We start from the raw sequence: 22,220 nt of genomic DNA on the forward strand, positions 1-22,220 counted from the left end.
GCGAAGACAGGGCGGGCGGTCAGAGGGCAGGTCCGGCGGTCAGAGGGTACGTCGAGCACGCAGAGGACAGGTCGGGCGGTCAGAGGACAGGTCGGGTGGTCAGAGGGTAGGTCGAGCGCGCAGAGGACTGGTCGGACGGTCAGAGGACAGGTCGGGCGGTCAGAGAGTAGGTCGAGCGCGCATAGGACAGGTCGGGCGGTCAGAGGGTAGGTCGAGCGCGCAGAGGACAGGTCGGGCGGTCAGAGGGTAAGTCGAGCACGCAGAAGACAGGCCGGACGGTCAGAGGACAGGTCGGGCGGTCAGAGGACAGGTCGGGCGGTCAGAGGACAGGCCGGGCGGTCAGAGGACAGGTCGGGCGGTCCGAGCGTAAGTCGAGCGCACAGAGGATAGGCTGGTCGGTCAGAGGACAGGTCGGGCGGTCAGAGGGTAGGTCGAGCGCACAGAGGACAGGTCGGGCGGTCAGAGGACAGGTCGGGCGGTCAGAGGACAGGTCGGGCGGTCAGAGGGTAGGTCGAGCGCGCAGAGGGCAGCCGGCCCCGCCAGCCGGCTGGCGTCGACAGCGCGCCCGCTCGGTGCGGCGGGTTGGCTCCCGTCCGGCCGCCATGCCGGGCTGTCCCCGGCCGCAGCGACAACGGGACGCGGCGGCGGCGACGGCCGGTCGGCCGCCGATGCCGGCGCTTGTCCACCGCTCTGCCAGTGCACGCCCACCGACAACGGGCTGTGACAGCACCACCACCTGGCCAGTGCGACACGAGCTGGCGGGGTACTGCTGGGAAGCAGCCCTCGCAGGCCTCCAACGGCTGGGTAGCAGCCCCCTGCAGGCCTCTAACGGCTGGGAAGCCTCCCGGCAGCCCTCCAACGGCTGGGAAGCCCCCCGGCAGGTCTCCAATGGCTGGGAAGCCTCCCGGCAGGTCTCCAACGCTGCGAAGCCGCCCCCAATCCCTGATGTAGGAATTCGAGATGAAGCTTTGAGCGTGGCGACAAGGGCGGAAGTGCTGAACCTTGGTACCGGCGTGACAGCTATCTGGCACGGGAATGGCAATGTTGCGAAACCCGTCTTTTGTACTACGCCTTTTCTTGCCATCAAATTAGTTGCATGTTTTGCGATAGGCATGGCAATGTAAAATCAAATTTATCATCCAACACTGTATGGCTGTGGGTCACTTTTAAAATCCCAGAACCTTCACCGCTGAGGCGAATGCCTGGGCTGCGAAATGAGTGTACGTACACTGCCCTCTAGCAGCGGATTCCAGAAATAGAAGTTACCGGTCTGGCAGGAGCTTGACACCGTCAGTCGCCTTCTCGCAGGGGCGATGAGGGGAATGGTGGCGGATAACAAAGTTTGACAATTGTTCGTAGGATAAAGCTCCTGTGACTTAAGTTCGTCAGAATGAAGTACGTCGAGCATTAAGTTTTAAGTCAAAAGTTCGTATAAAATAAAGTTCGCAAGACAAAAAATTCGCCTGAACGTTGTAACCGAAATGTTTGCGCGCGCAAATGTTGGAATAGCAAAACAAACCAGGCAGATCTAAGAATATTAAAAAAGATGCACAGCCTTTATCTTCCCCCGAGGCTCAACGTACAAACGTCTTCTTGAAACTCAAAAGCTCTTACGCTTAGGTTTTCACCAGCTCCACATGCTTTTTAACTCTGTATACCTCATTCCCTAAAAAAGTTTTTAACTTTCGTATCATTTAATATGCAAGCATTGTGATGGATATGTGTGTTACAAAGATTACAGAACACACGCGTTGGAAAAGCAAGATAAATTAAATGCATTACTTTCAAAGCGGTAAGCAGAGTCCAAATGAAACTTCTCCCACAAGAGCCATAGATATATCTAATACCACTAGATTGGAAACGGCTATACCCACGGTGTGCAGTCGACAGAGAGAGACAATGTGCATTGCATTAAACTTTACCAAAATGCATAAACGGCCGGAAATGACATGGCTTAACGATTATCTATATGACGAACACAAATGAAGCGTTGATTTCGCCTGATGAACGCGTGTGTTTCACCAAAGAGAATCGTCGGGATGGGTTGCCCGTAACTCGCCCCGTTTACCTTAGTTTGTTCAGTTTGCCCGCGAGCCTACACCACTTTACAGCTGATGCCCCTGACAGCTAATTTTTCGCCCAACTTTCTCGCGCAACCAAATTCATTTCGAGCCATTGAACGTCAGAGGCTCACAAAGGCAATCCAACGGCGACCCACTGCCGCCGAAGGCGCTTGAATGTCACAACACCGTTCGATCATCGACACAGCCACAACGAGCCGGAGCGCGCGTAAGATTTGCGTGCCAGCCCCAGTTGCCGTCAGTCCGTACCGTCGTCCAGCTGACGAGCCTGAGCTCGCTCACATCAATGCACACAACCTGATCGATCAATGACACGGAAGATCGATGTAATGAAAACAATGACTGCATTCCGCTCGCCGCCCGCCAGGACCATTTGGCGTTGCAAACGAATGTTGCAGCCGGTGACACGGAAAAAACTCCCACAACTAGAGAGCGCGGTGTTACTCGAACGTTTCCAGTTGCCATGGCGCCACATGTCCATGCACATGTCCATCTCGAACATCCACGGGGGAAGAGCACAGCTGACGCGAAGAGCATCCACCGCAGCCTCGAGCTCACCTCTCGGCCAGTCACCGAGCCCCCGCGCCCAGCCAGAGCCAGCACGCGAGCCACACACGGCTTCGGAGGCCAGCCGACCCCGACCTTTCTACACGGCGGTCCCGTGAAAACTCAGTGGACGGCCAGCCACATGCCTCAAATCGCGCTTCGCGTTTACGATTCGGTGACGCACATGGCATTGTAGCAGGGACGAACTCCACGATGGAAGTCTGGTGGCCCGGTGGTTTGTGGGCCTGTCTAGTAGTCAATGGACCTGCCTGGTGGCCTGCGGATCTTCCTGGTGGTCTGTGGTCTGTGAACCTGCCTTGTGGTCCGTGGACCTGCCTGGTGGTCTGTGGTCTGTGGCCTACCTGGTGGTCTGTGGGCCTGCGTGATGGCCTGTGAGCCTGCAGGTGGTCTGTGGCCTGCCTGGCAGACTGCGGCCGGCCGACCTTGACCTGCTAACTGACCTTCGAGGTTGTTGAGCATCATGGTGAGCAGCCGCTGGGTGCCGTTCTGCTCCTGGTACACCGTCATTATCTCCGACCCCAGCGGGTTGCCCTGCCGGCGACGCGGGCGCTCCGTCACACCCCGCTGCACCGCCGGTCAAGCTCGCTGTCACCGCCACCAGCGGGCGCTCTGTCACACCCCGCTGCACCGCCGGTCAAGCCCACTGTCACCGCCACCAGCGGGCGCTCTGTCACACCCCGCTGTACCGCCGATCAAGCTCACTGTCACCGCCACCAACTTGTCAACTAAAAACAACTCGTCTATAGATAATTATACGTAGGTTCGTAGATTCAGATGACAGTTCGTAGATTCAGGTTCGTAGACAACAGATGGCGCAGGATGGAAACGTTGACGTAGGTCATATTACTCTATCCAGGCTACGATTTTCAGCTGACCAGTCCACACTACCGACACCACTCTGGCTGTGCCAGAATCTGATTTCAGACCTATCTCTCATCGACCTATCTGTTATACGGCCCTGGGTTCTCACGTAGCCGGGTGGCTGCCTCTAAAGCGCGGACATGGACACATCTTGATTTAATATCAAAAAGAAGGGCATCATTTTGTAGAAAGTTGCGTGTTTACAAGCAACAATGGACATGGACACAGAATAGGCCGATTATACAGGGGTATACACACTTTTATACCTTTTTATACACTTTTTGTTGGTACCAGAACAGGGACGATGGAAGTGCTCCCAGTTTGGGGTCCCGGGATCTATCATTGTTACCTCTTTTCAGTCAACGGATAGTTAACATTGGCCCTGTTTTGAGAAAGCCAATATAATTTTTAAAGAGTTAGGAGTCTCAGTCCCTTCTGGCTCCCCATTTGGCATGCCTCAGTCAGAGGAAATACAAGTTTTTACAACAACAAAAAACTGTTGCAACTGACAGCGCCACCAGCATTTAATGGAGATATAGTTGGATAGTTGGAATTTTAACGGTGCTTACATAACCCTCGAGTCTAGTGGGTATTGCAAGACCATAATGTGGTTGATAAGTGCACCATTCGTGACAGACGCGTGGCGTTCCACTCAGCAGTGATGAGCGCGTGGAAACACCTGCCAGGCACCCAATTGTAAATATTAGGCAACGATCTTCGGCTAACAGTACACTGGTGGTGCTGATGGTATCAGGACATGCTGTTTGGCATGTCTGTGGTGTGTGACTTTTAACTCCTTAGAGCAAATATGCGGTTCATCCAGGTGAAAGTTTCAGCTGCCAAGCGCTCACTTCTGAGTCGAAGACAACGATATTCGACATGCAGTTACGCTTTTAAACTTGTACTGGTGGTATCACAGCATGCTGTATGACTTGACTGTGGTGCATGAATTTTAATAAAAGCGAAAGGAAAATGTGTGAGTTGTCCTGGGTGACTTTTATGATTTTGTGGCTGAGAACCGTGAGTCGTGGTCTTGTACGTCTGAAAAATCGGTGACAAACAGCATCCTAGGTACAGTGTTTTCAAAAGAATAGATGAAAAAAGTAACCAGACCTCAGGCCCACGGTCTACTAAACAACCAGAGGGAGCCAGGACCCAGGGTTTTGTTCTGTCGAAAGAACCCGTGGCAACCAGAAGTCAGCGTTATCTTTTATCGAAGGAGCCGGTCGGAGCCAGGAACCAAAACTGGGGGCCACGCCCCGTCTGGCAGTGGTACACACGGCAGGCGCCCCCCCCCCCCCCCCTCCGGGAGTGCTGAGCTGTCCGCCAGGTCATGTGAGCAGATCTACTGACCTTTCGCCGGGGTCGCACCGTGCTGGGTGAGACGCTGTCTTTATTTATTTTAACTGCGAATACGAATGCGAATACGAATACGAATACGAATACGACCCTAGCTTGACGGATGATGATGATAATGTGGGCCTTGACGGATGATGACGATGATGTGGGCCCTGACGGATGATGATGATGTGGGCCCTGACGGATGATGATAATGTGGGCCCTGACGGATGATGATGATGTGGGCCTTGACGGATGATGATGATGATGTGGGCCTTGACCGATGATGATGATGATGTGGGCCTTGACGGATGATGACGATGATGTGGGCCTTCGAGCACGCCGATCGCCCTGGCCATATGGCGCCCATGGCTTACTCCTTATCCAACAGACCAGTGATAACAGTAGGTGGCCCTTCCATGCCTCCGATGACCACGGTTCCGGATATGGATACTCTGTTTTGGCATAGGGACGCCCCGGGTGCCGATGGTGTAGTGGTTAACACGCCTACGTTAACCACTGCGCATCTAGGAAACCAGAGGTACGGGGTTCGATTCCCTGCGGTGCCTGCTCTTCCTGCAAGGGTGGGAGGCAAGCTACGTCATATAATCTCAGCAGGTGAATGTGTCGCAAAACCCCAATGACGGCGACGATAACGAGGACTCCTGGCTACATTTGGAAGCCCTCCTCTGTGAGCTGGAAGCATTCTATTTTGGCTTAGGAAGCCACTCACGCATCAGGCTCTTTTCTGGAGCAAGAGGCCCTGCTTTAGAAAAGCAAGACCCTCTGCTGGATAATCAGACGGCCCGCATTCCGGGTATAACTAGGATACGATGCATGTAACAATTTGATTAAGAGGCACACACCCATGGTCCTCTTGAATACGATTGCCCAGGATGTGCCCCCGTGAAGAGGCCCCCTGGAAGAACGGATCGACCCACACGCCTTGGCTTACCTTTAGCCCGAGAACCTGCAGCTGAAACAGCTTGCCGAGCTCGTAAGGGAGAATCCGCAGGAGATTGTGGTTCAGGTGCAGCTCCCTGGAACGACACGGCAAAAGCATGACGATCCCGCCCCATTGTCCAGCTCCCTGAAACGGCAGGAACATGACAATCCCGACCGATTGTCCAGCTCCCTGAAACGGCAGGAACACGACAATCACGCGCCAGGGCCGTGCCTCCTCTGCCTTGCCAACTCTTGGATATTGCACTCGACTTGATGAAGCCCATCCAAAGCTTGTCCACATCCAAACGAACATTTCAATATGAGCCAATTTTAATCCTTACCACGACAGCAGAGCTGTCTAAACGTGCTCTGCAAGACCAGCGCTTTCATTGCATGGCTACGGACAGCACGTTGCTGACAAGTACCGTTTTAGATAACATTGCTTCACAAGCACTGCGTCAGCCATCATCACCAACTAAGTCTAGGCAATGGACGGGCTAAAGTTACCCTGACGTGTTGAATGCACACCTCTAAATGCTCTTATGCCACGCCGCACGACGCCCCACTCCATGCGCTTATACCGCGCGGTGTTCTTGTTTGCCGCCCTGCGGGTTTCTGACTCCTTTCAGCCCATCGGTCGAGACGTGGGTTACTTATGGATGATGCTCAAAGGGACGCGTGGATACGGCGTGTCCAAAGCGTGACCTGAGCTTCCACAACGTACCGGACGTGGCGCACAATGCGCAAGTTCTCTGGCCTAAGCTGTGCCAAACTAAGTCGGCGACAGCAGCTGACGATAACAGCCCTGGATGTAGTGGAAAATCAAGGCGGCGATTTACAGCGAAGAAACGTGAACTTTCGCGGCGACGGACGTTTTGGACGACCGCGACCAAATTGCTGTAAACTACGCCAATGTTTTGGATGGGTGTTGGTCGCCATCTGGGCTTTCCATCTAAGTCCACTTCATGGCCCCGGCTTGCTCTGTGAAGGCGTCAGCGAGTTGTGTTCAAGATATTTTTCCGAAAGCGCGACATGGGTCGCTTCCGGGTTGATTGCGGGTGCCGCGATGAGTCTTGAGGTGTTGGCCCGGCTGAATGGTTCATCGTCATGGGGCTGTACGACACACTCCGCTGCTGACGCTGTAGGGCGTCACCTGCCTCTCGCCCTGACCGTGTCCACCACCACGCTGGCGGCAGGTGATTTGTAGGCGGTGCCTGCACCTGCGCGGTGCAGTCAGTTTCACGAGTGCGAGAGCTCGTGCGCCTCAGTAGGCATTAATTCACACCTTTGCCTATACGATTGCCCGTCCTTTTCGGCGCCGTAACGTGCTGACCGCGGTTCGCTGTGGGCCCCACTGCCGAGACACGCACCAGTATCGACACACGCTCGGCGAATTTCGTCAATTTGCGAATTTCGCGCTTCCCATGCCGGACCAGTGGGACACGTCCGCACGCGCCGACGACACACCGTCCGTCAGATCCGGCGCCGGATTTCCCATAGTGAGCTGCCCCGGCCGGCCGTGCCGCGCGCCAAACTTCACGTGGGCAGATGGCGCCAGCACCGCGCCGAGTGCAAACGAGTGCAGCGGAACGCATTTGCGCGTGAGACCGTCCGACATTCTGAAAACCATGTCATTAATAGTGTAAGGCCAGCACTGCGCATTACACAATGTGCGCGACGACACCGCTTGATTTTCGGGCCTAGGTTATTTCAGAAACACATCACTTTACTATGAAATTCAGCTTGATGCCGGCACTATGCAGCTTATCTGCGCTTGTTTCAGTTCAAACTAACCTAGGTATGTTTAGCTTCAAGTTTTCTTAATAGAAATTCTGGAAGTTCCCCGATGGCAAGTTTTGCAACGCCAGAGCTGGCCGCTGCCGCACCGGGATCATTTTTGGGCATGGAGGGGGGGGGGGGGAGTATTGAGGGTGCGTCCCCAACCATCCACTTCCGAGTCTTGCCGCAGTGTGCTCCATGCGGTCTATCGGCGTCGTAAAATATGTCGTATATATGTCGTAAACGTAGCTGTGTAATACCATTCACCAGGCACCTTGAGGGAGTTCATATTCACATATAAACCAAAAGGCTGCTGCTTGCACGCAAACTACATTAACATCAGTCCTAGAAACCTTTGCCGGGGGGGGGGGGGGGGGGGGAAGCGGTTGGGAACTCCTTCCACTGATCTGGATGTAAATCTGGTTTTCAGACAATTATGACACAAATATCATTGATGGTTTCTTTGTGAAGTGATCACCTATTTAGAATCCAAATGACCAACCTAAATTCAGAGGAGAGCAGAACACTGCATGTAGTCTAGAGGGGATCAACGTAACGGAGGCTGGCTGACGTTCTACAAATATTGAACTCCACTAACATAAAATAGTCACGCGGTCCTTGTGGCAACCCGAACAAAATTTTGAAAAATAATTATCATTCTGATCGTATTGTCACACAACATGCTCATTAAATCAATCGCTGCAGGGAAAAATCCAGCTTGTTAAAAAAACGTAAACAGCACCTTAAAACAAAAGGTATCCGCTTCTACACAATCAAACTACCATCCTCTGGTTCTCCCTTCCTGCACACAGAAATGATTTGAAAAGATGAGTCTAGAAACAAATTTCGCTATCTTAGTGAAAACAACCTTTTGGCTGAGAAGCAGGATGGGTTCCGCCCAAAGCACAGCACTCAAGTACATTATACAGCTCGCATTCTTCACACACAACTGAATGCGCATCCGGACAATGACCTTGACTTAACTGTTGTTTATTTGGACATTAGGAGTGTCTTCGCATCGACCCGAACGACACATAATATATGCCGTCGACGTCATTCATGGCGTCATACCCCATACTCCGCACATTTTGGTATTCGCGGCGACCCAGACGACACAGATTATAAGTGACGTCACGTGGAATCTTTGCCGGCTGCACATAATCCTTTTCCGTTACTTTATCGCATAGGGGCAGAAACGACTCGACAGATTCAATGAAAACCTAATTCGCCCCCCCCCCCCCCCCCCGATCGGGCATGGATGAGTAAAAGGTGTGCTACACAGCAAAACGTGTGCTACACATTACAAACAACATAACGTTTAGTTTACACCGTTAGGAGCACGCGTAGCAGGCGCAGACTTAAATGATAATGTTTCACGTGCGCAGTTATTGTCACGGAAGTTACGAAGACCTAACAAAACGTGTCACACTGGACACGCCCGACAAAGTATCCAGGTGACGCCACGTAGAGTACAACACCCCCGGCGCGCTCCAAAAACGCCCCGGCAATATCATTTTCTAGCTTTACTTTGGCACAATATGGCACGGAGAACTTGTGGTCACTTGTACCATTAATCATATGACATACAGGGATCACTGTTGCAATGACTACAGTCATACATTAAGGATTGGTCCCGGGTGCTTAGGATTGTTCTTTCAGAACTCATATTTCAAATTTCGACTCTAAATTTCTAAAACTTTCAATTCCCCACATCGGAATGCTCTCAGGGCTCTCGGGAACTTTTGGCAATCAATTCTTTGAACAAGCCTTGAGGTGACCTACACCAGCACAACGTATCCCGCTGATGACGCAGCGCTGCCGTGTTGTGTGGTGCGGCGTGAACACGTTGTGGACACGCCGTGGACACGGTGTCGATTAAGGGATTCCGTGTGATGTGGACAGCAAGATCCACGCTGAAAGATCGGGGTGATAACGTGCAGCTGGAAGATGGGGGGACAATCACATTCAATCCGAGTAAAGCGTCCAACAATCATTAACATCGTGAGTAGTTAGACTGACCCATCACATATTTTTTGATGGTTCGATTTTGATAGCTCGGGTTCGATCAGTAAAAAACTGTAAACATTTAGAGCTTGACGTGTCCACGGATCTCCAGTTTAAAGAGCAGGCAAACGACATGGTTATCATGCCAAACAGAGCACTGTCTTCCCTGCACCCGGTCAGCCGGCTTCTTCTTCGGACTCGCCTGAACAACATCTATGAAACCTGCACGCTCCTAAATTCGACGGCGGCGGCACAATCTACGATAGACCGCTGTCTGCCGAAGACCCACTAAGACTGGAAAGACCTCACGGTTGGTAACTGACTGCAAACGTCGAATCCCTTCATGCGAGCTGTCGCGCGACCTGGGGTGGGACATCTCCAGCACGAGACGACTGATCCCTAAACTTGATGCGCGTCTTCAGATCACTGGACTCCAGATGTGATACTCCTGCACACGTCAAGAAGCTTTACCGGGACAAAGAGGAACCCGGACCGGGTGAGTACTGCGGAGATCGACAACCTTGACCAGACCACCTCACAGACTAACATCGCTTACGCAGTCACTCATTCCGACTGAACAGAAGACTGAAACACCATCCGAATACGGTGAGTACCCAACAATCCCTCATAACGATTAAGGACATTCACAAGAGGACGACGAGCTGACAGGAAGTACTGCCATCCTGCTGCACAGGCACACAAACAGGGAACATATGCCACGAGACATTGAGGTTTGGTGTCGCCGAGATAAACGCTTTCATCCAACCCAGTCACCTCGCGGCGCTCCCAGCTGCCCCTGCGGCTTCAGACGAGGAACCGTCCTGCATCCTACTGCGGACTGTTCCATCCACGGACAACCGCGGCGAACGGCGCATCGCGCGCTATACAACATATAGCCACCATTCACAGACGCAGAGGCCGATCATCCTGCGCGGCGGTGGGCTGAGGGCTGGGACTATGCAGGCTACGGCTGTCTTGCTTCAAACCTCTGTCAGACACTTCGGAAGAATACGTGAGAACTGAACCGCTTGTCCGCCACCACTGCCGCCAATGAACGGGTACCCTGTGCGAACAGCTGGGGGAGCTGGTGTGGACACGCATGTGTTTTCAGATAGATCCTGCTTTAGCCAGCAATCTGCTACTCACACGAAACAGCGGAGAGACGCCGCGCTTTTGCACCAACGCCGACGAATTGCCAGCACACGGCACGTGTTCAGGTTTTGTTAAATGCCCGACACGACAAGACACAACCAAGGGTGGCATGCTGGTGACGCCGCACCGCCGAAAGGGCGCCGCGCCCACTCACCGCATGTTGACCAGATCGCCCAGCTCGGCCGGCACCCGCCGCAGCTTGTTGTTGGAGATGTCCAGGTAGGAGAGCTGAGTCAGGTGGCAGATCTCGGACGGCAGGCACACCAGCGAGTTCTCGCTCATGTACAGCGCCGTCAGGTGCTTCAGACGCCACACCGTCGGGCTGATGTTACGCACCATGCCTGCAATCACCGCCATGGCGCACGGCGATCAGCGTCACCGCCACAACGATTGCGCACGTTACAACGCATGTAATGCCATCGGGCCGCCTTCGAGACAGACAGACATGCCTACAAAGCGTAGGATGATGCCATTTGTTGGCGGCGTGGATCCGAGAAGGTGGTGCACGGGACAGTCCTGGCGAGGAGGCGGTGCACGGCACAGCCCTGGGGAGGAGGCGGTGCACAGCACAGTCTTGGGGAGGAGGCGGTGCACAGCACAGTCTTGGGGAGGAGGTGGTGCATGGCACAGTCCTGGGGAGGAGTAGTGACACTGACGACACCACACATTGATCGCCACGTCGAGCTGCGATGTTTGCTTTTCCGACGGACGCACTTGTGACGCTCCACCCTGAAAGCCAGCCTTCGACGATCATACGGACCGCGGTCGGTGTGACGTGTGGCATGATCACCCGGCCCGCAGTCAGTGTGACGTGTCGCATGATCACTCGGCCCGCAGTCAGTGTGACGTGTCGCATGATCACCCTGCCCGCAGTCAGTGTGACGTGTCGCATGATCACCCGGCCTGCAGTCGGTGAGACGTGTCGCATGATCACCCGACCCGCAGTCGGTGTGACGTGTCGCATGCTTCTAACATGGCCGAGCCACTCTCAGCGCCGGACACAGGCCAGTGCACCAAAGGCCAAGGCGACACACTCGAACCATGGACATGCCAAAAGTGCCGCCGGAAAGCGACAGGGGAGACATTTTAAGATCCGCCGCTTCTCTGATCAGTCTGTCTCAACACGAAACAAGCTTCTGCATGCTAGTGCGGGATGCTGTGCAGCGCATCAGTTCGGCAAGGGATCCATGCTGAGAAGGCTGTCGTGAAAACGACGAGGGCCACTTCTCCACGAGATGTCGCATCCATAGAGCTCCGCCGATCGCTGGTCCGAGCTTTCTCCAAAACCAGCGAAGAAAAAAGCTAGGAATTAGTTCTTCACGTCCTGCATTTTGATGGTTGTTTTTCTGTCCTTTGAAGGGACTGAGTGCTTATCGCCACTGGCCGTATGTGGGCAGATACTTTTTCTGAAGCGTACTCCTAAAAATGCTGCGCTGCGAAACCGACTGAGTCTAAGCAAGCTAGTGAGAAACCAGTAGAAAGCTAGTGAGAAAAGACTGACTGTACACTGCAGTCTACAGCAAGCTAGTCAGAAATTTATGAGTGTCCGAAAACTTGTCAAAACGTGCTACAACGGGTGGGGTGAAAGATCGAAGTACCGCTCCATTTATCATAATAAACATGGTCCGAAAGCTGGTTGATTCCCTGTTCCACAAGTCCATTTGAATACCTCGAGTGTCGCTGTCTACCAAGCAACAACTCTGAACTTTAAGACATGAGAAATTATAATGTGCTTCCCTTTATCATACACGCCATCTTTCTTTTAACAGAGTACCCACTGACATTGCAAAAATTCTGCAAATTCCTGTCCGTACTCCACGGACGGTGGAAGGCTGGTACCAACAGGAATTGCCTCCACTAAAACCACTCTATAGTCATTAGTGTTATGGCTTCAGACAAAGCTTGGTAGTATCAATATTCTCCTTCCTTGAGATTTGATGGGATTAAAAAAGCTTTTTGGAATAACTTTTGACCTAGACCTGGAGGGGCTCATATTAACACTCTCAAAAGACCAAGCCAAAATATATTTATGCCAGACTGACTTGTTGAAGACTTTTGCAGTGAATGGTGCAACACATTCTCCTTGTTTGGCACATTTCTTCCACTGTTAATTTTATCTTTAAACATAATACTGTTGAACTCTCGCATGGGTGCTATGAGGGGTGTATGGTAGTAGTTTTGTTCTACATGTGGGAGCATTTTAAGCTACTGTGACAGCTAAAGAAGAGGAAATATTCAAACGTGATGCATTATATCACTGTTTACACCCATCAATGAGACTAATTTCACTGCTAAGTTTCTCTCGTCAGCCAGGCTCTTCCAAGCTCCTACTCGCCCTGCACCCCGCACACAGGGCACACGCCATTCTCGCATGATAGGTGCCTCACAACCGGCACTCACCCGTGATCTCGAGCTCCTGCCAGTGGCTCTTCCGACCCGAAGCCAGGTCCTCCGCTGACATGAAGGTGGGAGTGCGCCGCCCGCATCCCGGCTTCTCCTGCTTGTCTTTGCCGTTGTTGCCTCTTATCATCGCACCCTGCCAGCGGCCAAGGAGACAAGCTGGTCAACAAAAGGGGTCCCACCGCAGCCAAGAACTTCACAGACTCGACAAGTAGGGAGACAGACTCGTCAATGGAAGAGGTCCCACCGCGGCCTGCGGCTTCACAGACCAGACAAGCTGGGAGACAGACTGGCCAGCAGAAAAGGTCCCACCAAAGCCTTGGGTTGCACATGTTATGGTCAGATTCGCGCCGCGCATATTCGTTAAAGAGGTCAACTCCATGCTTTTCCCAGATCACCAATTGGGTGAACACCATGCAGAGAATCTGCCATAAAATGAACTGTCCACATGGTGTCCTGTTTGACAGATTACATCATTGTCTGCAAAGGGAACATACCATCAAACAACAATCTAGGCTGCTATCCTGTTGTACCTCTGACCTAAGGTCACCAACATATCACAAGCAAGGCTCATCTCATGGACCAATATTCTTTCCCGCTGCTGTGCCCCAAACACCATTCATACCAATGAGTAAACATTGTTATTCATTATCAAAAACAAGCTCAAAGTCTTCACAGCTTCACAGTGCTGTGACATAATTGTAGCAAACGCTAAATGGTTGTTGCAAAACATGTGCAATGACTGGTCACTTGACATACCTAATTTTATTTTTCATTAATTTAATTTATCAAATTAATTATTTCATTTCATCATCTCCTGCCGCCTCAGAAACATCATGGGGAGAGACATCTTCCATCACCCCTGAATTCTTCATTCAACTGAGTGCCACGCTGCAAGGTGCCTTGACTGTATGAAATTGGAGTTGGCATGTGCAGTGCGTGTGGGTCAGAGTCCCAAGTAAAGGGCTTAGATGGCTTATCAGAAAGCCTTCTAGCTATAGGTCAAAATGATAAGGATGACACCATGCAATCATATCATAGTATTGCATTGTACACTAAAATATATTGCACTTTGACAAAATGATTCAGACAAAGTACTAGCATGACAGATGAAGCAATTGTTCACACTTTTGTCATCATGTGGTGTGTATGTACATATAATATGTGTTAGTTTGTGCACAGTGTGCATACTAACACACCAGATGAGGGCAATAGTCCAAATCATTGCTCCATCTATGGTACTACAAAAGATGAAATTGGAAGGTGAAAAAGTTGTGCATAACTGTTAGTAATATACTGGACTGGAGGTTGATGGGTCTTCATGCACTAAGGTCAACAGGTGCTAAGGTTAGCAGGTTAGGCACTCTGGTGCCAAAGCCTTGTCTTATTCTCAGACAACAAGCTGGCCTTGGTGGTGGTCCACCACTTAGTGACACTCCAGTTAATGACATTTGACTGGTTAAACAGTATGTTTTAGGTCTATATGTGGCACATTGCACATGTTCTCATCACTAATATGGTACTGCCATTTTTGCCAACAACCCCCTTCTACTCACAGTCATTTGTGCTTAAGTTTAACCTTTTACACTCTGGCTTCAACATGGAAGTTCTGGGAGCCCAGCATACCACAGTCATTTGAATTATGTCAGTACCCTGGGATATGCCTTCAATTCAAGAAAGCCTACTGGTTATGCTACTGTACATATGACAGGCCTTTCAGGAGTTGCTGGTCAGAGGCAATTGACAGCTGGTGCCAGTCAAAACATGTAGTATGGATATGATTTTACATATGTATGTCTATTGGGATGTTAACCAATCTGCCACACTACAGTCAAATGCTCAGTGCTCTACTGACCACCAGACAGGAATCCATATGATTTTTAACATTAGGATGGTATGAGAAATGACCTGCTTAATACAAAAACAAACTGCAGGCATATAAAGAGGAAGTATATTCAACCCATATCATTGATCAAATTAGGTTCACAGAAGATAACACAGTGGTAATAGCCCTATTCCTTGGAGAAAACCAAGGAGAACATGGATATAGATGGGTGACCCATCTATATCACCATTCTCCTACGTTTTGTGTGGAATAAGGCTGTAACTACTGTGCTTTCTATGTGAATAATGTTCCTCACAAATGCACTGAACAGCGCAGATTAACAGGGCATAATAATTTAACAAAAAAAACAGCCAATACAGTTTTGACAAAACAGCCCAGCCAAAGGCCATCAGAAAAGACAGATTCAACAATTGTGTGGTCATGAAAACTGGATTTGACAAACAAGTGATTTTGAAGCTCCTGGAACTGGTGAGTGACAGCAAGAATATGCTGTCCGATCTCTGACAAGGCTGTACTGCTTTATCTCACAACATATTTCCTCCCTCATTGGTTTGTTTTACATCATCATTCTGGCATGTGAGAGCAATACCTTCCATCCCTTACACTGAGAATGTGTTTCCGAACAATCCTGGGCAGTGATGAGCATTGAATGCAATAAAAATAGTTTGGCACTCTTTGTGCGAAATCATTTCTAACATTAGAACTAACAATAGTGACTCAGTTGAATCAGAAAGACATTTCTTGTAAGATCTGAATTACTGAATTCTAATCATCCCCTACTATAATCTATTGTTGCCAAATATTTCATGGTGGGTACAGATGACGGTGACATAAAGGATGACTGCAAATAAGCAAAGATAAATATCATTGATGTGAACAAAAACCAATGCACAAAGCCCAAGACAAAATCATGCCTAGGAAATCTTTACAAAAAAAATAACAAATTTAGACTTCCATGATCATATTTTTGATACTGACCTTGATTATGAGCATGGAATCATCCAACATGACTTTCTCATCAAAAAGACGGAGGCACATACAGGCAAACACCTGTTTGCTGGAGCTTTAGTCTAATTGGAACTGACCTGACATGGTTTAGCCTTAGAACTGATAGCTTTAATTCTTACCAAATTAATTCAGAATTGAATTAAGCCAATTAAAAATGTTTTGCCAGCAGCTTCATATGCAAAATCTTCACAAATTGTTCATCATGATGCCAAGGAGCAGGATGATACTTTGTACAGCTCAAAAGTGTTAAGGACAGTAGCAGATCAGGAATGGCATGCCACAAACATTCATTTAGTTAGTTAAATATCAGAAATATGAACTGACAAGGACAGACATGTAAAACTTTCCATATCTGCCATTTGAAGCCCACAAGTCTTAGCTGTCATGCTGCAACTTCTTCAGGATAAGAATTCTCAAGTTTTGATAAATGAAATAGATGAACATACATCACAAAAAATGTAAGACATATTTTAGATGCACATTCACATATTCTCAATTCTTACATATCAAGAGATGCTGTTCTCAAAGATGCATCAGAGGATATAATCACCATCACTCCTGAAACAATTGTGCTTTAAGGGTTCCATGACTTGAAAATATTTAAAAAAGAGCAAATATAAAGAAATGAACTCACTTATAACTATTTGTATATTTCTAACTGGAAAAGACTTCCAATCATAACACAATTTCTCTTTTTACTCATACTCTGCTGAAACGCTAAGTGTTTGACCATCACCATCCAATGCATGCAAAAACTAGGTAAGGGAGCAAATGCTCCAAGTTCCCATTTCCCCTTGAATTTTCCACAAAAGCAAGACACCTCCAAAGAAATTCAGCACTCCACCACCCCATACAAGATGCAGCCTTCAAGACATCCATCCACTGCACAGGATACCTATATGAAATCAGTGCACTAAGCCTTGCAATTATGTGTGCCAAACTGCACTCAATTTTCAAAAGTATTTATATGACACAAATTTTCCTCAACAAATGGCTCTCTATGCTCTCGCATTGACATTATTTATGTGCCTAGCTCTGAGCACAAAGATTTCTCACTTACGTTTCTGAAATGTGTGACGTCGCACCTATACCAGGCATGCTCGACATAATATACAATTTTTGCTGTCTGGCCCAGGGCTTATCTATTTATGCCTCTCAGACATGATGTGTGGCAAACATTGGGAAGTCTCAATGGCAGTGAAACCTTTGAGCCCATGGCAGGGGCAAACATGACAAATGCCATTTGTTTCCATGGAGTCATATGGGCCATGTTAGATGTTTCCCAGATTGAGATAGCTACCACCTCCCTAATTCTGCTATCAATGGTACATCTTAAGTAGGTGCTACAGTACAAGTCACAGTATGAGATGCCACCAATTTCATTTAAGAGCTACCACTTCATCCTCTTTAAATGATAATAATTTCAGGTGCAACACTTCCACACATACATTCAATAAGAAATGACATAAGTGCAATACAATCAAGTAATTTAAAAAAATTCCCACAGGAAAACAAATACTGGAGCCAAATTAATAGCGCAGTCCAAGATGCATTCGACACTCGTAGCGCAAATCAAGCAAATCAAATGTCCAACGACATCGACCTCGACAACAAGTTCTTACCAACGTCATAAATGTAGCCCTATCCCAAGGTGAAAATAAACAGCTTCAGGGATGTTAAAAAGGCTGGAATCCGAAATCTGAGCTGACACGAACGCACGCATTACCCAGACCCGGCTGCCCCCAACAGCAAGTGATAACCGTGCTAACAAAAGCCCGATGCCAGTTTAGTATACGCCTGGGCATGCATTTAGGTTAAGGATGTTTTTCAGGTAAACACAGTTCAGAATAGGCTGTTTTTGGACATTTCGGTTCGTGAGAGTGGTCTTAATTGTAAGGAAAAGGTTTAAAAATGTGCCGTTTCGTTTAAAAGATCGAGAGTTTAAATACCCATTTATTATAGTCTATAGGTTCATGACGTCAAAGCAGCGACTGAATCCAATTCAAGTAAGGGACTATGCACCTTAGGGCTTACCAAGGCCAGACCCTGCTATTTTCAAGGCGCCACGCATCACGTACACCAATTGGCGGAGTAATGGGGTGGAGGTGTCCGTGCCCTGGCCTTTTCAGTGATAAACCCATCCACCGCGTGCATGCTTACGTGATTGGGTGCGTTGAAACTGGTGCATGCTTGTGCCTAACGGATTTCAGGCTGGGTTATGCTGAAATATTGAATGCAATCTTTTAATCGTGTTGCGTGTATTTTTACTCCAATTTCCTTAGCATCACCATAATTCCTTTAGACTTTGGCTCTCTCTGCCCTGGGTATGGGGTTGCTGTGCATTAAACTTGGGGCTCTCCTATCTAGTGTGTGTGAACCAAGTTGCTGGCAGGATGTTGCAGGTGTCGCCACAACATTTCAAAATACATCCAGTAGAGTATCCAGAATGTAAATATGACATCATGTATCTCAAACCTTGCCTTTCTAGCATCCTCTGGATGCAGTTTTGTGGCTAATCTGTTGCACTTTGACTGTGAACCCCTACATTTTGACCTGTCCAGCCCCTTGCCATCCCTGGCCAACCAAGCCCCATATGTAATAACATGTGAGAATTTTAACATTTCTGTTACCTAAATGGCCAAATGCTTAACACTGCTAAGTGGGCAGACACCCATAACCAAACATATTTATATGGTTGAGCCCTGGTCACAGTTTGTCAAATGTGTTTTAAGCATCAAAATGGCTATATTATGAGGGATGACTTGTTGAAATATTCCAGATAAATAAGAGTAAAAGAACAATATAAGTGGTACAAAAGGTAATATTATGGTTGTTCAATACAAGATACCGAGGCAACATATGTTGTGTTACTTCCTTCTGTAACTGGCATGCATTTTGTTCAGCTCAGTTCAGTTAGTGCAGCTCAGTTCAAAGTTTTGGTGGTTGGTTGGCACCAACCACCAAACCTAAAACCAGTTCCATGTTTTTTCTTGCTCTGGGAATGGGAAGAAGGAACAGGTTCCAGGGAATAAATCTCAGCAGCCAGGCACACTTTCCTCACCCAATGCACCTGTAACCCATGCTTGATGTAATTGTCAGTACCCTGCTGGTTGAGGATGTGCTCGTTGATTAAGTATTCACTGGGTGTTTATTGGTGGCAGTGGCAGGCACCATGTCGCTTGGGCCAAGAAAAGGCACAAGGAATTCTGCAAAGATCACATAAAATTCAGTGATCTGTTAATGTTGAATAAAGCTATTACTACCTGTTCCTTAAATATCATTGATTTTTTCATCTGCTTTCTTTTCATTTTATGGCTGCACATGCAGCAATAAAATGCTGCATATGCATTAGTTGTTGATCTGTCATTCAGGTAAAACTCACATATGTCAGCACATACTGTAGGGTCAGTTCATGGTGTCTTCTTGAGTGAAGATGCATGAGTTTTGTGCACCAGCACTGTGCAAACTGCATACCTGAACTGTAGGTCTTGTCTCAACTGTTAACAGTTTTCATACCGGAAAACAGTATTGTTTTGCCTTTTCATTGAAAAATATTACCCACCACATTTTTTGAAACGCCACCAATTTGTAAGACACAGGCTGGTTGTAGGCAGGCATTCACTGATATCCACTAGATGAATCCATCATATGAGGATTTCCAGGTAATACAGAAATGCCCCATGGTCACCATTCCTATGGATTATCAGGGTATATCTTATTTGTATTCCAAAGTTGTCATGAGCTGCTCAGATTATGTGAAAGGAAGATATACTGCTGATATATCTTTAGGTTCCATATATTGGTCAGTGCTCTGCAAAAAAGGGGGAGGTTTTTATGTCTGCTAGTGTTACAATGTTTGATTTAACCAGTTACTCAAGCAGCATTTTTGGAGACTTTGTATTTTCAAGATACCCAATGAGAAAAGTGTTCTAGAACATGCACTGGAAAGCAACTCCTGGTGCTATTTGAGCTCTACATTGGATATTTTTTAATGTCTTGTGCCAATGCTTTGTGACATTTTACAGTTTTTACATGGTTTTATGACTCCAAAAGATATGCTTAGATTAGTCAATATGAAAAATTAAGATGTTTGTGAGTCATGGCTACCATTTATATTTCAACCATTGAAGGCAGCATTAACTGGTTTGTCAAGTAGCTTGACAATTGTTATATCACATTGTGTTACTTCAGGACCATATTGCGCTTGGTGCTGGGTGCTCTTAGTTTAGTGCACGCACACGCACACACACACACCTCCCTTCATCAGCGCCACCTGTACGGGCCAAGCTTAGTCTGACCGTGTTCGCCATCTCCTTTCATCAGTGCCACCTGTGCGGACCAAGCCTTGGCCTGTCGTGGTCACCTCCTCCCCTCATCAGCGCCACCTGTGCGGGCCAAGAGTTGGCCTGGCCGTGGTTGTCTCTGCCCTGCTGCGGCGCCTTGCCTACCTGCAGGGCCGGCGCCTGGCGGTGGAGCTCGCCGCTCCACGGTGGCGCCCTCTATATGCGGAGAATAGGGGCCTAGTGATGGTCACATTCAGTCTACTACAATTCATGGTGTCCTCCCCATACAGTGGCGACCTCTGCGCCCGCAGAGCGTGCGCGTCCTGGTGATCATCGCCGCTGGGTAGTGCCGGCCCTTTATACCCACAGGACCTGGGTCAAAAATGGATGACATGGCATGGGTGACATGGTACGCGTGACATAGCACGGGTGACGTCACTCCCTCTTGTGTGACATCACGTAACGGCCACATGTTGATCACGGATATTGGTTGTGTTGCTGGCTCATTTCGATGCCTGCTATCACTCGCGGCTTCTTTCCGCATTCACCCGAAATGGGATCGTCCAATGTACCGTAAACTGTATTCCGTGCAGCAAAGACCAATGCTGGCCGAAATAGGCTTTGAAGGTGACTGTAAGAAGGCGTTTGAGGACCGTAAAGATTGTAACACATGTCTGTTGTCTGGGACTCACTGTGGTTCCAGGGGACGCCTAGGAAATGCGTCGCTACATCGGGTAGGGTGGAGCCCAGGTTTACAGTTTTCAGCATGGCGTCATAGCTGAGTGTGTACTTGTCTCGCCATGCGCGGCTTGTAACCAGCGCTCCCGAAATCCTCAGAGGAATGGCACATGTGCGACATTTAAGCTGACGAACGGCAGCCGGGGTGAAATGGGAATCAGTTAAGGGAGGGAGCACCCAGGAAGTCGGCGACTGCCAAACGTGAAAATAGGAAGAACGAAACTTCAGACGACATGACCGCTCTGGAGCCCAGAAGCTTCATCGCCGAGAAGTGGCTAGTGTTGGGTGTATTTCACGCATGTTATACTCACATAAAGTGTGAAGTGTTGCAGGAGTCTCATGGACATGACCGACCCAGGTTTTGTTTCTCACTTTATGTAACGGAACGACAAAAACAAAGCGGTCTCGTTACCAATTGCCTTTTTATGACCTTTTGCATCACTACCAGGAGCGCTTGGGTGCATTTTGGTCTTCATACGTGTGACATTTCAGCACCAGGAGCAATTCATGATACCGCGTGTGACGTGCAATGACAAAATTGCTGCCGTGTCCCATAGAAGATTATGATCCCGAGTTGTCTGCGACGATATGATGTCGTGTTCCTGGTGTAAACGGACTGTGATGACGTCATCCAGTGACTGTTGAGCTGCCAACGTGACGCTAAGCATGTCTTGTCAGCAGTAGCGCAAAAAACGCGGCCTCACATAGACGGCAAAATTTGCCGTTGTTCAGCCACCACTGCGTCGCCGTCCTTCGCAAACAGCACGGTGCAGATGAATGCGACTGCTTTTGTCGTTATCAATGCTGTAGCCCTTTTCTTTCATCGCAAGGTGCAGCATTTTCTGCAACGGAACATCACGAATTGTGTGATGCGTCTCACGTCTTCGGAGCCGCAATGACAATTTGACATGAATCATGTGTTTTGGCAAGGGCCGTTTCGGGGACAGTATTAGAGCAATATATAGCGATGTGAGTTGGTCGTGCCTTCGGAAAATGGGCAGCATGTTACCTGCCTACCCCTTTGTGATTTGGGATGTATATTCGCCAAGGGCTTTGACAATCGCAGGCTGTTTGTAGGCTCGAGTTCTGTTCATGTCTGAGATGGGGATAGCCTTGTATTTCGCCTTTTTCTATATGTCTATCATTGCAACCCGATCTGAGTCTCCCAGCAGCCTGGAAAGATGCTGAAGTGAGCCAAAGCCATTACCACTCTCTAAA

The 22,220-nt window shown here is 48.9% G+C and overlaps 1 protein-coding gene and 1 long non-coding RNA gene across 2 annotated transcripts; one reads left to right on the plus strand and one right to left on the minus strand.

Annotated features, from left to right (window-relative positions):
• Positions 1 to 1,290: 1,290 nt before the first annotated feature.
• On the minus strand, positions 1,291 to 17,737 carry LOC119104333 (CCR4-NOT transcription complex subunit 6-like). Its single transcript, XM_037228029.1, has 6 exons — positions 17,604 to 17,737; positions 13,128 to 13,263; positions 10,882 to 11,068; positions 5,764 to 5,887; positions 3,089 to 3,179; positions 1,291 to 1,298 (listed from the first exon to the last, which is right to left on the minus strand). Exons 1-6 carry the CDS (start codon positions 17,610 to 17,612, stop codon positions 1,291 to 1,293), a joined length of 555 nt encoding a protein of 184 aa, XP_037083924.1. The 5' UTR covers positions 17,613 to 17,737.
• Positions 17,738 to 18,021: 284 nt separating this feature from the next.
• LOC119104848 (uncharacterized) lies at positions 18,022 to 22,116 on the plus strand. The gene is made up of 3 exons (XR_005094994.1): positions 18,022 to 18,149; positions 20,555 to 20,673; positions 21,102 to 22,116. It is a non-coding gene; the product is annotated as an uncharacterized LOC119104848 (long non-coding RNA).
• The last annotated feature ends 104 nt before the right edge of the window (positions 22,117 to 22,220 follow it).

The sequence above is a fragment of the Pollicipes pollicipes genome, unplaced genomic scaffold, assembly GCF_011947565.3.
Source record: "Pollicipes pollicipes isolate AB1234 unplaced genomic scaffold, Ppol_2.1 Scaffold_6052;HRSCAF=7182_pilon_pilon_pilon, whole genome shotgun sequence".
NCBI lineage: Eukaryota > Metazoa > Arthropoda > Thecostraca > Pollicipedomorpha > Pollicipedidae > Pollicipes > Pollicipes pollicipes.

Coding starts and splice junctions, on each gene's coding strand:
- LOC119104333 (XM_037228029.1), bottom strand. Junction 11,069..13,127: donor GCAGGAGCTCGAGATCACGG/GTGAGTGCCGGT, acceptor CGGTGATTGCAG/GCATGGTGCGTAACATCAGC. Junction 5,888..10,881: donor GGCGATCTGGTCAACATGCG/GTGAGTGGGCGC, acceptor GTGTCGTTCCAG/GGAGCTGCACCTGAACCACA.